Source organism: Arachis duranensis, chromosome 8 (genome assembly GCF_000817695.3).
Source record: "Arachis duranensis cultivar V14167 chromosome 8, aradu.V14167.gnm2.J7QH, whole genome shotgun sequence".
NCBI classification, from domain to species: Eukaryota; Viridiplantae; Streptophyta; class Magnoliopsida; order Fabales; family Fabaceae; genus Arachis; species Arachis duranensis.
In genome coordinates, this window is record NC_029779.3 from 2500278 (window position 1) to 2514394 (window position 14117).

General features: G+C 35.2%; 2 protein-coding genes and 1 non-coding gene across 6 annotated transcripts; 1 reads left to right on the forward strand and 2 right to left on the reverse strand.

Annotated features, from left to right (window-relative positions):
- Nucleotides 1-5168: 5168 nt before the first annotated feature.
- Nucleotides 5169-6641, reverse strand: LOC107460140 (uncharacterized). The gene is made up of 5 exons (XM_052252789.1): nt 6465-6641; nt 6282-6372; nt 6022-6155; nt 5636-5922; nt 5169-5295 (listed from the first exon to the last, which is right to left on the reverse strand). Exons 1-5 carry the CDS (start codon nt 6639-6641, stop codon nt 5169-5171), a joined length of 816 nt encoding a protein of 271 aa, XP_052108749.1.
- A 1822-nt stretch (nt 6642-8463) lies between these two features.
- LOC107460160 (protein PSK SIMULATOR 2) lies at nt 8464-13000 on the forward strand. Of its 4 annotated transcripts, none has more exons than XM_016078488.3 (13): nt 8464-8554; nt 8665-8957; nt 9190-9503; nt 9592-9684; nt 9789-9882; nt 10172-10265; nt 10439-10536; nt 10693-10762; nt 11421-11521; nt 11600-11716; nt 11862-11938; nt 12051-12095; nt 12213-13000. In XM_016078488.3, the coding sequence occupies exons 2-13, from the start codon at nt 8727-8729 to the stop codon at nt 12718-12720; spliced, it is 1842 nt and encodes a 613-aa protein (XP_015933974.1). In that variant the 5' UTR covers nt 8464-8554; nt 8665-8726; the 3' UTR covers nt 12721-13000. The 4 variants fall into 4 exon arrangements, with proteins under 4 accessions (XP_015933974.1, XP_015933975.1, XP_052108867.1 ...); XM_016078489.3 differs by having other exon boundaries at nt 8464-8540; XM_052252907.1 differs by having other exon boundaries at nt 8470-8957.
- Nucleotides 13001-13907: 907 nt separating this feature from the next.
- LOC127741320 (small nucleolar RNA Z279/snoR105/snoR108) lies at nt 13908-14014 on the reverse strand. The gene has a single exon (XR_008002274.1). It is a non-coding gene; the product is annotated as a small nucleolar RNA Z279/snoR105/snoR108 (small nucleolar RNA).
- Between the last annotated feature and the right edge of the window lie 103 nt (nt 14015-14117).

The following is a 14117-nucleotide window of genomic DNA, read 5'->3' on the forward strand; positions in this document are numbered from 1 at the left end:
TCCCACTCCTATTAATGATATATTTTCCCTTGCGGGCTTGCTAGCAATATCCGAAGTGATCCCTTGGTATGCACCTATTGCCAATTACTTGGTTGCTCGTACCTTTCCTCCCAATTTTTCTAAACATCAAAGGGATAAGCTTAAAAGCGAATCCAAATATTATATATGGGATGATCTATACTTGTGGAGATGTGGTGCGGACCAAGTAATTAGGAGGTGCATCCCACAAGCCGAATTCCAGTCTATCTTGGAGGCTTGCCACTCCTCTGACGGAGGTGGCCATTTTGGACCTCAGAGAACTGCAAAAAAGGTCTTAGACTGTGAATTTTGGTGGCCTACACTTTTTAAAGATACATCTCTCTTTTGTAATTCTTGCTCACAATGCCTTAGGTTTGGAAATATTTCCAAGAAGAACACCCGAAGGCAAAGAGATATGAGCTAATGACCGTCCAACTTAAGGATGTTAAAGAAAAGTGCTAGGTGGGAAACACCTACCACGGTAAGATCTTTCTTTTTTGTATCTATTGCATGTAGTTCTTAGACTCTTTGCTTGATTTGGTGATTGCTTAGTTTTAGGGTTTGCATAGATAGGCTTGGTTTTGCTTTACTTGCTTGAGATATTCATGAAGGTTGTCATTGATCTTGGTTAAGTTGGATTCTTAATGTTGAAGAAAGCACTTCATTTTGAGTATTGCATAGATTTTTGAGTGTTTTTGACCTTTTTAGCTTGAATACCTACCAAGATTGTGTTGAAAATGCATTTCTTTATGTTTAAAAAAAAGGGACTATCCACACGCAAGCATGAAGGATGCATACGCGTCCCTTGCATTTCTCGAGCTCTTGGTTCACAAACCCGAGAGTTGTGCGAGATTTGTGCCAATACTATGCCCCACGCATGACCCCTGTCATGCGTGCGCGCGCTTGATGCGTACGCGTCCCTCGCTGTTTCGTGCATCCACGCGTAAGCGTAGATGACGCGTGTGCGTCCCTGTTTTTGTCCGCGCAACCCACGCGTAAGGGTGGGCGACGCGTACGTGTCGATTGCACATTTACAGCTCTTGGTACTAAAAACTCGATAGTTTTGTGAACATCGTGCGAAAACTGTGCTGGGAACATAACTCCCACCCACGCGTAAGCGTGGGCAACGCTTATGCGTCGCTTTCCAACCTGCCCATCCACGCGTGCGCACATGTGACACGTACGCGTCGATCGCCTGCAGCCAACTCTTGGTACATGAATCCGAGAGTTGTGCGAGATTCATGCTACCCTTGTGCGCATCGCACAATCACATCCACGCGTGCATGTCGACTGATGCGTACGCGTCCTCTCCCATTCTCTCATCCACGCGTACGCGTGCATAGCGCGCATGCATCGCGTCCACGATGCAGCTAACACCAGCGCGCCCTGTTTTCATTTCTTTCTTCAATCTTCTTCTTCTATTCCATTTTCTTTTCTTCTTTCCCCTTCCTACCACCTTATCTCGGCCCACTACCACCGGTGGCATCTTCTTTCCATTTTATTGCATTATATCATAATCATTGTCATATGAAAAAAATCAGCCCCTTTTATGCATTGACCAGTTTTCTTAATATTAAAATTGGAAAGATAAATGGGATTAATAATTTTGATTTACAATTTTTTTTTATTTTCAAATTTCAAAAATTGTAAATGATTATATACATTGTAAATTGGATAATATTGCTAACCTCTCTGGATCTTTAGTTTTTTCTATTCCAATTGGAAACTGATAATGAGTTTACTTATTATCAAGGCATCAAATACTAGCAAAGATGATTTGAAGGCATTAATTTTAGGCTTTTTTATTTAAATAAAATTAATAAAATTGTGAAAGAGTAAAAAAAATATGAAGAATTTTTATTGTATGTTGTTGTTGTATATGAGAGAATAATGATACTTATTTATATTAATTACTAAACTGATTTTGAATTTTAAAATAAACTACAGCAACTAGAATTTCTAGATGATTCTGTTAGAGAAAAAAGCATACCTAACTTAAAAAAAAGGTAAGTATAACAAATTTTGTTTCTAGAAGAGAAAGATAAAATAATTAAAAAATAAAATAAAAATTTAATATGCTCCCCGCAAGTTGGTGTATGAAAGATGTCAATAATCCACAACTTGGATAAGTTCCGATGAAAAGGTTGAGGAAGACACGTGCGGCACAGTGATGTAGAAATATAGAAGGAGATATTGTGCTTGAGAGAGAAAGAGCAAGCAGCAATATTAAAAGAGCGCGATAAGAGTGATATTCAGAAAGTGTATAGAGCGCGATAAGAAAGGTCATGCGGCATGGTAATGCAGAAACATAGAAGGAGACATTATGCTTGAGGGAGAAAGAGCAAGCAGCGGTCTTCAAAGAGCGTGTAGAGCACTAAAAGATTGATTTTCAAATGACACGTAGAGCGCGGTAAGAGAGAGGACGCGTATAGCGCGATAAGCGAGAGGGGCGTGATAAGAAAGGAAGGAGATGTTGTTGAGCGCGATAAGATTGATCTTCGGAGGGCGCATAGAGCGTGGTAAAAGTGCAGATGGAACTACTAAAACAGAATGCAGAAGAAACTGTGGGAAGAAGGCGCAGACGGAACTGCAGAAAGGAAGTGCAGACGTAACTGCGAGAAGGAGGCACAGACGAGAGAAGGCACATAGAACGCAATAAAAAAGAGGGGAGGGGGCACATATAACACGATAATTTGGGTCCATTAGAATTGGAAGGATAAGACAAAAAGGATAGATTATTTGGTGAAGTGAGAAAGTATCAAATTAGTAGCGAGAATGAAATTATTTTTAGTGGTAATAAAGAAGCATGGTGATTTCTCACTGGAAAGATGATAGTTTATGTATCCTCCTCAAGGAGAATACCATGGCTCTGATACCATAATAAAACTGTGAAAGAGTAAGAAAAGAAAATACGAAGAATTTTTATTGTATGCTATTGTATATGGGAGAACATGGTACTTATTTATACTAATTTACTAAAATAAGCTAAAGCAACTAGAATCTCTAGATGATTCTGTTAGAGAAAAATAAGCATGACTAACTTAGAAAAAGATAAGCATAACAAATTTTGTTTCTAGAAGAAAAAGATAAAATAATAAATAAAAATAAAGAAACATTAATATTATCATATTTTTTAAACCAAATTTCAAAACGTGAATTTTCTAAATCTATTAATATATAAATCGTTCCAGGTCTATGTGTATTTGATAATATATTAAACACCACACTCTAGGACGATTTATGTATAGAACTCCTTCAAGAAATGTAATAAATCGTTCCAGGACACTGAACTTTCTAAATTGAATATAACTCGTCCTAGGATAGAGTGAATTACATATTTTTTACTTGAACCACTGGGGGTAGCACGATTTACGTGCAAAAAGGTAACTCACAATACCTTAGTAGCACGATTAACATGTAATCCATCCTACCCTGTGACGAGTTACATTCAACTTGGAAAACTTAGTGTCCTAAAACGGTTTATGTACATTTTTTGAAGGAGTTTCATGCATAAATTGTCTTAGGATATGTTGTTTAATATATTATCTAATACATACAGCCCTATGACAATTTATATATTAATAGGTTTAGAGGATTCACATTTTAATTTTTGGTTTAGAAAAATCTGATAATATCAATCCCTCTTTATTTTATTTAAATAAAAAGCTCTAAGTTTATCCAAAGAAAAGCATAATATGAACTATAATATAATAAATTTCATGTACTAAATTTATGATTTATGAGTTGTGAATGTTGTTGTTTTATTTCAGCAGTAAAATTTTTTTATAAATTGTTATAGTTTCTTCCATTTTATTGGATGTATTAATTTTCCAACTTGCATGCTAAAAAGAAATAATAAGTTCTAACTTTAATCATGTGTTAGAAATAGATAGAAGTATTTTACCGAAATTTAAAGAACATAAAGAGATGGTTGAATTGACTAAGCAATTGTAGAAGCATACTGTGTGTCTTATAGAAAGTAGAAGAGAAAAAAAAAGGGAGAAATATTAGTTCATATGAACCTAATTATAAGTGAAAAATAAGGGTATATAAGTAGATTCATAATTCACTAACGATTTGTAAACGTTTAATGTTAATAGGGACTAAATTGAAAAAAATTATATGGTATAAAGACTCAATGAAAAAAAAAAGTATAAAAATCTAATTGAAAATTTGATAAAACTATAAAGACTTGCAAAGTACTTAAACTTTTAATATATGGTTGCAATTGTATTCATATGAAAATTGAGAAATTTATTTAGTGGAGATCTCTGAATTAAACAAAAGCTTTGCTGAATTTTCATTAAAATTATTTAAAGACATGCATTAGTTTATAAAAGTTAAAAATTATATTTAGATAATGTTTGTATTCATCATCCATTATTATCTGTATTTGTCATCTTCATGGCTACTTGCATTTATAATATACACTTTTTCTTTTGTGAATTATTTGCCACTATATATATTTATTTATTTCAAGTAGATATAATTAATAATAAAAATAGCATCGAAAATCATTCTGACGTAATTGGGGTAAAAAATGAGTGATTCATATTCGACGATTACTCAATCGCTCTCTATATTTACTGCATCTTTTACTTGATAGGCACAGGTTTTAGGGGACCAATTTTTTATTAATTTTTATTTAATTCTAAACAAGTTATAATTATTATAAAAAATATTTTAAAAAATTATTTTGTAATTCAAAAAATATTATTATCAGATTTTGTGTCTAATAAAATCTGACGCTGTTTGTTTTATTTTTTAACTTTAAATTCTTAAAAAAATATTATTGCCAGAATTACCAACAAAAAATTTCGATAGTAATCATAGCGCGAAACTCAATTATTGGCGTTAATGTTACCGTTAGATTTTTTTATGACAACGTCACCCAAAAATTAGTCATTAAGTCATATTTACTGTTAAATTTTTTCACCGATTATTAGCGTTAAAGAGACAAAGTCCGATAGTAAACTATTACTGGTGACATTTATATCATTAGATTATTTCTGCCGATAAATCCGATAATTTTCGACCCTTTTTTCTATTTAGATGCTTTCAACAATTATCCGCTCTACACTTAGCTACCTAACATGATAACTAGCACACTAGAGACACCTTACGTCCTTGAACCGATAATCATCTTTCGACTAATCTAGCCTCCTCTGTCTCTCGGGACCAACAAAGAGTAATACAGAAATATTTACCTGTTGTATAACGGTTTTCAAAACATGCATTATCTTCTGCATACATGCAAGTAGGTTGACAACACGTCCCCTATATGTTGAAAAAGCAGTCAAACTACTTTAAAATAGTTGCACAATATTTAAAAAAAATTATTCTAGCACAATAACACGCCTCTTGCGTGTTATGTAAATGGATGCCATGTTTCCAACACGTCACCTATGTGTTATGTCAGAATAACTTTAAATATTCACAATATTGTTAAATAGCATAAACATTAATATTCTAAAAAAAACACCAATAACTTTTACATATACAAAATAATTTGTGTTTTTTTTTATGACAATATATTGGAGTATATTTCACGTGAGCTTTGTATTATGCTCCAAAATATATTTAAAAACTAAGAGAAAAGGACAATTTAGTCCCTGACCTTTTAACTCGCGGACATTTTCGTCCCTGAGCATTGGAAAATACATTTAAATCCCTGACGTTCCTTAAATTAAGACCGATCAGTCCCTCCGTCCATGAGCCACCCTCAGAGCAGATGAAAAACGCTGAGCTGGCTCCCCCTATGCTGACCTGGCTCATCGGCGTTCCCACGTGGCAAGTAAGTGGGATGGAGGTTTTGAAAACGGAACACATTAGTCCCTCTAACACAGATGTACCCGAAGATGATGCAGCTTGTGTATCCCTCGCTCCGTTTCTTTCTTCCAACACCTGTTTACAGATACTTTTGCTCAATTTCAGTTTACAACTAGATCCAGCAAGGACCCGGAAGAAAGGTCTTAGGAAATCATTCACCCCAGAGATTTTTACATTGCCTGCCTCTATGACTGCATCATCTGGATCGCAATCCATAGGAGAATTCTTGTCGCTTGCTCCAGTATCAGTGGCTTTGTCAATCCCTTCATTTGGAGTTGAGTTGCCTTCCATGCCATCAAGCTCACTCTCTGAAACGTCAGTACCCTGGTGAGGCTTACTGGCAGACTGAAATGGAGACTTCCATCTTGTAAGATCCTGCCTAAAGCTAGACAAAGAAGCCAAAATAGAAGCCCCAGCTACGGCTGAAGGGTTACCTGTTCTCTTTTCAATCTGCAGTAACTTCCCACCACCACTCTGAACTTCTGCACCCTTAATTGCGGTTTCAGGATGCAGTTGTTGAAAAACCTAGGTCAAAATAAATCAAGGAAAATACACAGACACACTGAAAATGAAAAATATGGGGATGGCATTCAACTAGAATTAACTGAAAAGGATACATAAGCATGATTTCCCAGCAAACCAAAAACCACCTCATCACCCGAGTTAAGCACACAGCTGGTACTCTTCTTGACGAGCGTTCCATTTACTAGCACAGATCCTTTGCTGCCAGTACTTTCAAGCACAGCTACTGCATTCCCCTCACGCTGGTCATTTCCAGAAACAACAGTAACCATACTGCACATACACTTCCTAAGATATTCACCTCAAGCAACTGGAAACCAAGAAAATGGGGGAAACAAAGCAACGCAACCATGCACACGACTACAGATAAGTATTTACTGTGCTTAGAAGTCTCTAAAATAGTAATCGGCAAAATAATCCACTAGCAAGTTCTGAGGGGTGTGCATGGAGGAACAACAAAAAAAAAACACAAAAAAAATCCGGACATGACATACCTCACAGAACCACATCAAATAAAAATTCCAAAACCCCATTGAAAATTTACATTGGCCCTAATATGTACTTGGGATTGCTTGATCTTGCACAAAGTTCCACTTGCAGTATGATCCTTCAGCGGGAAGTTGGAATTTCTACTAGAACCAATTGTGAAGTTCGATGTGGAAATAGGAACAGTCGGATTCTAAAGCAATAATACCATCACATTCCGATTCCCAAATAAACAAGCTTTATCACTGCAAATAAAAAATGGTCAACTGCAACTTGAATTAAATACTCAAAATCACAATTGAATTACCTGTGAAGACTGGGATAAGAGCCTGCATCAGAAAACACCCTCAGAGTTGGGATTTTGCTTCTGATAAAACCACGAAGAGAACGAACTCTTTGGTTTATCAGCCACCAAACTTGGCGTAGACCCTTAAAACCAAATTTAAAAAATCAAATTTTTTTTCTCGACAAGTAACCATTCAGTGTCTAAAATGAACAAAAACAAAGTTGATCCGAAAAACCACAAGTGTGAAGCACGCACCATCGGCGATCGGCGCTGCCACTGGTACGGCTGGCAGGACATCAGAACGACCCAAACGAATTTTAGTATTAGGGCAGCACTCAGAACGACGTCGTTTTGAGTGAGAGGGACTTATGTGTCCCGTTTTCAAAACTTCCATCCCACTAACGTGCCACGTGGGAACGCTGTTGAGCCAGGTAAGCATAGGGGGAGCCAGCTCAGCATTTTCCGTCTGCTCTGAGGGTGGCTCATGGACGGAGAGACTGATCGGTCTTATTTTCAGGAACGTCAGGGATTTAAATGTATTTTCCAATGCTCATGGACAAAAATGTCTGCAGGTTAAAAGGTCAGGGACTAAATTGTCCTTTTCTCAAAAACTAATTAAAAAAATTAACGTTTGAAACACAACCTTACCTATGCTATTTTTATGCAGTAATTTTATATGACTACTCAAAGTCTTTGAATAAGAAAAACTGTGAAACATACATTTGACCATGTGTTGATTTAGGTTACACGTAGCCTTCAAATGTGTATGATAATATTAGCTCGTTTTATCACGTCAAATGGTTGTTAAACTTACGAGTTAAGATGCAGATATATGATTATTATATTGCAGAATTATTATTTACTCACTACGAACTATTTTATCCTAAATGCAGAGTTTTAGTTGTAATTAGTTTTACGTCGAAAGTGAAGGCAGAGAGAAAAAATCAAGAGAGGGGGAATAAGGTGGCAAGCTGGTTGCAGTTGTACTAATACTACCACCGCCTGGGTTTTAACGCTTTTTTTTTTTTGTTTAATGTCCACGAGCCCATAGATAGATATTCAATGATCTCGTCTCATAGCATGCCACGTCTCCCTTCATTCCGAGTCAAATACTCGATCCTATGAAATTTCCAATCCTTACATTCCATTTGCGCGTTTCTCTTTCTCTTTTTAATTTTAGTTCATTTATATAATTAAATAAAGGGTTTACTTTTACCAATAAGCACCTTAGTTTATTCATTTTCATTTATTTGGGTTTCAAAATATTCAACGTTACGAATATCGTCGTCGACGCTACAAAACACAACACAGCACAGCACAAACGTTCTCCATCTCCATCTCCATTCTCCTCCTTTTTAATTCCACTCTTCTCCATCTCCCTAACCATTACTCTCTATAGGTAGTTCTAATTAGGTACTAATATTACCATTACTCAACCGCCATGGTCTCCTAGATGGCGTTTTGTTTTTTTTTCCACTTTCCACCTCTCACCTAACAAAGTCTCTTTCTTTTTCTTCTTGAAGCTGCGGATTTTGAAGTAAAAGCTGAATTAGCGGAAGCATTGAGTTTGCTATTTGAAGAAAAAATGGGAGCGGTTTGTTCAGCTGGCATGGCTGAGGGCAATGCTGAGCTGCGAGGGAAGAATACTTTGGGGTTTTCTGGGAAGCTTAAGAAGGAAGATAGCTTTATCAACAAAAAGTCAGAAACTTTTTCAGATTCAAGGAGTAATAGTCGTGGTAAAAAGCAAAAGAAGCAGGTCGCTGATTTTTCCGGCGAACTCAAATCCTCCAGTCCCGCTCCAAAAGGGGCAAAACAGGTATTTTTCCAATCTGTACTGATCTTTCTATGTCTTAATGGGATGCAGTTAGTTTTCCATGGATTTAGAGAAATTACAAAATTTTGACTTGGAAGTGGATTCACTTGTGTTGTTTCTGTTGTAGTTCATAGATTTGACTTCATTATTTGATTTAGTGATTTTCCCTCAAATACAGTATGTTGTTAATTCTAATTGTGGAGTTACTATCTTTGTGTATATTTCCTTTTGGCAGTTCATCCACAGGGGCTCTTTTCTGGGAAGAGCTAGTGAGAAGGCCGTTGATGTTCTAGACTCACTTGGGAGTGGCATGCCAAAGTTAAACACCAATAGCGGGTTTGCCTCTGGAATGACTTCTAGAGGCAAAAGAATATCTATATTGGCTTTTGAAGTAGCTAATACAATAACCAAAGGGTCAATTCTGTTTCAATCACTTTCTGAAGAGAACATTCAGTTCCTTAAAAAGGAGATTCTACAATCAAAAGGAGTTCAACAATTAGTTTCAACTGATATGACTGAGTTAATTAATCTTGCTGCGGCTGACAAAAGGTTTAGTGCATTCAAGGATCAGTGTTGTCTTTCAGAGTTTTGAAGTTCTTTTTATTTTATTTATCTCTTGTTTTGGGGCAATTTATAGGGATGAACTTTGTGGTTTCTCACGGGAAGTAGCAAGATTTGGAAATATGTGTAAAGATCCACAGTGGCACAATCTAGATCGATATTTCTCAAGGTGCTATCACACGATTACACATTTATACTAATTTCCATGATTGAATTCTTAGAGTATTACAATTTAGAAACATTTCTCATTCGGATTTTGAACAAAAATTTCAGATTAGACTTGGACCATGCCTTGGGTGATATGCAATCCAAGGAAGAGGCAGAAAAGACAATGCAGGAGATTACCAGTCTAGCTCAGCAGACTTCTGTAAGCCCATTGTCAATTTTTTTAATCTTTGCATGCCTCAACAAACTGATGGATGCACAAGTCATTCTGGTTATTCCGTGTTTGCTGAATGATTTTGATTAATAGATCTTTGATCTTTACATAGTTTTGACTTTTGAGTTATTATGCTTGTATCTATATGTTGTTCATATAATTTTCATTTTATACTTCTGGTATTCTTTTGAGTTCTTTACTTGTTAAAATAAGGGTACCATTCCAGATTTTTGTGTAGTCCATCTTTGAATTACTGTTTTTATCCTTTTGTATGTAGGAATTGTACCATGAATTAAATGCTTATGACCGTTTTGAACAAGATTATCAGCAAAAGATTAAGGAAATGGAGTCCTTAAATCTGCCTTTAAAAGGTTAGAAAATTTATTATATGCTTTTCCCTAGAGTGTCTAATGATATTTGTTTTTCCAATGATAATCAATTTTGATCTTCAGTCGGATGTACATAGTATATGCAAGACACATGCAAAGCGAAGTATGCAGAAATTAATTAATGATTGACAGCTCTATATACCTTGTAATTTCAGGTGAGGGTATCACATTTTTTCAAAGTGAGCTAAAGCATCAAAGAAAGATTGTGAGGAGCTTGAAAAAGAAGTCTCTTTGGTCCAGAAACATGGAAGAGGTATGAATGAAGGGATAATTCCTAATGTTGGACCTAATTGTATTTTTCGGTTCCTTTGTTGGAACGAAACCTTATTTAGTTGACTAGAAGTAAATGTTCTATGTCTACGTCTATTTAAAGCAATGTACTTATTCTATGTGATTTGCTTTATTGCAGATAGTTGAAAAGCTTGTTGATATCGTTACCTATATGCATCAAACTATTCATGAGTTCCTCGGAAACAACGGTATGACACGTGTCTTTTCTGAGATAAAAACCATATGTTGCTGCTAGCATAGAGGGCATCTACTTGTCCTTATTTATTAAGAATTCATCAGATTTTCCGACCTTAGGTTTTGAAGTCTAAATTTACTCAATTTATCACGACCCTCTGCCATGCTTCAAAGAAAATTATTTGCATTCTGTCTGTATGACATGTTTGTTGGGAAGTCTGAACTCGTGTTTGTTTAAAATTTAAACTTACTTGAAATGAAAGATATTTATAGCATATTATTTACACATAATACATTTACTAAGGATGGAAACTCTGAAAATAGGTGCTTCCCAAGTTTTCTTTAAAATTTCTTGGCTCAAATTTCCACTTAGTTGCTCAGTTTTATCTTTCTAGCTTGAATCACATGAATGAGAGGGATTATTTATTGTAATTTTACAGCTGTTTTTCTTGTACATGATTTTTCTGCTTGGATTAGCATACTGTCTTAGAGCATTTGGGAAAACTCTTAAAACTACAAAAAGAATCCCTAAATCCTCGATTTTATATTAGTCATTTATCAAGACATGTGAAAATCTTGTGTTTTCTATCTATCATGTCAATCTTATTGGTAGGTTGTAAGGGTGGTATGATGATTGATTGTAATATTAATGAAATTGTGAATTCATGGTAGGTACAGCTGCTGCCGATAACTATAGTAAAGGGTCTCAAAGACTGGGCGAAGCTGGTCTTGCACTGCACTATGCTAATATCATCAATCAGATAAATATGATTGTAAGTTTTTATCTTGCTAATTAAATTTGTAGTGACATCACCTCAGTTTTTCTTTAAATAAAAAATTCTCTCTATCAGGCCTCTCGCCCAACAGCCCTTCCCCCAAATACAAGGGACACGTTATATCATGGTTTGCCTAATAATATCAAGAGTTCTCTTCCCTCTCGGTTGCAATCCATTGATGTCACAAAAGAGGTATGCCCTTCAAGTTGCAGATATATTCATTTCCTACCACTCATTTTTTATGGTGTCACTTTCTCCGAGTTGGTCACTTCTGCTCATGAAGATTGAATTTTACATCGTTGTGCATTATCCTAAATAAAATAACAATTTTTTGTAGCTGCCGATCACTCAGATTAAAGCCGAAATGGATAAGACTCTTCAATGCCTTCTTCCATTTGCCACAAATACTATCAAGTAAGATATGCTTTCAACTCTTTTGGTTTCCCATGCTGGCCCTATTTTCATATATAAAATTGCATTAGAAGTCTATGCAATTGCTTTATGTAACATATTTTACTTTGGACAGAGCACATCAAGGTTTTGGATGGATCGGTGAATGGGCAAACACAAGGTTAGCTATATATAAAGTTGTATATCTGTGGGATTATGATTGTGTTTACATGTGCTGTGTGAACTAATAACAGCTTGAATTTCATGAATTGATGATAATTCTTGTTCTGATTTGCAGTGGTAACGACTTTGGTGAGAGTACACCCGCTGAAAGTAGTAAGCTGATGCGCATCCAGACACTCTATTATGCTGATAAGCATAAAATCGATAACTACATCGTTGAATTGTTGGCATGGCTTCACCATCTGATAAGCTTTGTAAGATCCAGACAGAATACCCTGAAGCAAATGCCTATGCGATCTCCTCCAAAAGGGAGATTCCAGCCCAAGATGCTTGAGTTCCTTTCCCCAGACGGCAGCTGCGACAAGACGCTGGGACGTGAAGTCTCTGAAGAGGATAGGAGGTTGTTAGAGGAGGTGATTACAAGGAGGAGCCGTCCTGGAATCAGCAAAAGCATGGATTTTGATGCTCCAAAGAAAAGAGAATCGAGAAGAGATCGGTACATGGCCAAAAGCGCTAGCAGTTCGCCTGTCAAGGAGTTCTTGGGTACGGGTATGGGTACGAGACTCGGCTCAGAGCAACAAAACTACAACGTTTTGGATATCATGGATGGATTAGGATACTGAGACCTTTCATTCTGAATTCATTTCTTCTCTTCCTCTTGCTGGCGTTGCTAGTCCAGTTTCTTTCTTGCTATATAGTATTCATTATTCATTTCTTCATCCTTAATTTATATGTATATATCTTTATAAGTAACTAACCCCAGATCGTATTAGTTCTCAAATTTGTTTTGTACAGCAAAATAGAAGTATAACTAGATTGTTCGACAATTCTTTGGTGGGTGAATGTATCGTCCTACAATTTATAGCAGCCTATGAGAATGAGTAAAATGCATTTATGACTGAATTTTCTATAAAGGTCATTTATGACTGAAACTTCTATAAAGGATACTATACAGTGCAGAGACATTTTAGTTATTGAAGAAAAGCATTTCAAAGTTCTCTATTAATTAATTTTTTGGTTTGCTATAAAAATGAGAGGATAGAAAAAAGGTAAAAAAGAATGAATGGAAAAAAGTATTTTTCTTTTGTTTGGATATTAAAAAATATAAAAAGAAAATAAAATTGTGGGTCTTGCCAAAAATATTCTCCCACAAAAAATTTTCTTTTCATCACAAGTAAAAGAATAAGAGAAGGAAAAATATTTTTTTATGTTTCCGATAAATAATTTAAATTAAATTTTATAATATTTATAAAATACAATAAATAAAAATATTTATATTTTATTTTGTATTAAAAAATTATTATTTCACATATAATAATACAAATAAAGATATTAACATAATTTTTTCTTCGTACAAATCGAACCTCTTCTATGTTTTTTCCTCTTTCTTTCCTATCATCTATCTAGAAGTGACAAAAGTAGAGTATAATTTGAATCACACTCAAAGTATCTTAATCCTAATTCTATCCAACCACGCAAATTATTAATAACCCACACAAATTATTAAAAAAAATATAACATTATTATATAACTTAATTATAATTTAAATTAAAACAAATTTTTATGTTAAAAAAATTAATAATTTTCTCCTTAATAATCAAAAATATTTTGGTAATTCAACGTCCACTTATTGTATTCGATTTGAAATCCTTAATTCAATATCCACTTAATAGTGACTAAAAAATTTTTGCATTTAGTAAAAAATCCACCCTACCTTCAAACAGAAATATTAAAAGTTTAAACCATGCCAGCAAAAATTTTAATTTTAAAAAATTTAAGACTAAATTAGAATTTGTTGTCCTTCAAGACAGGGATCAGATTGGAAAAAGGGGGAGTGCCCAAGTTGTCGTAACCAGGCTTGGGAAGGACACCCAACTCGCATTGTTAATGGCGAGATCCATCCACTCCTCATATCCCCTTTACTGCCTGAAGGATCATGCTTTCTAATTTCTTGCTCTTGTCATCTTATAACACCCCACTTTCTTCTCCATAACACTTTCAAACGATGTGGGACGCACCT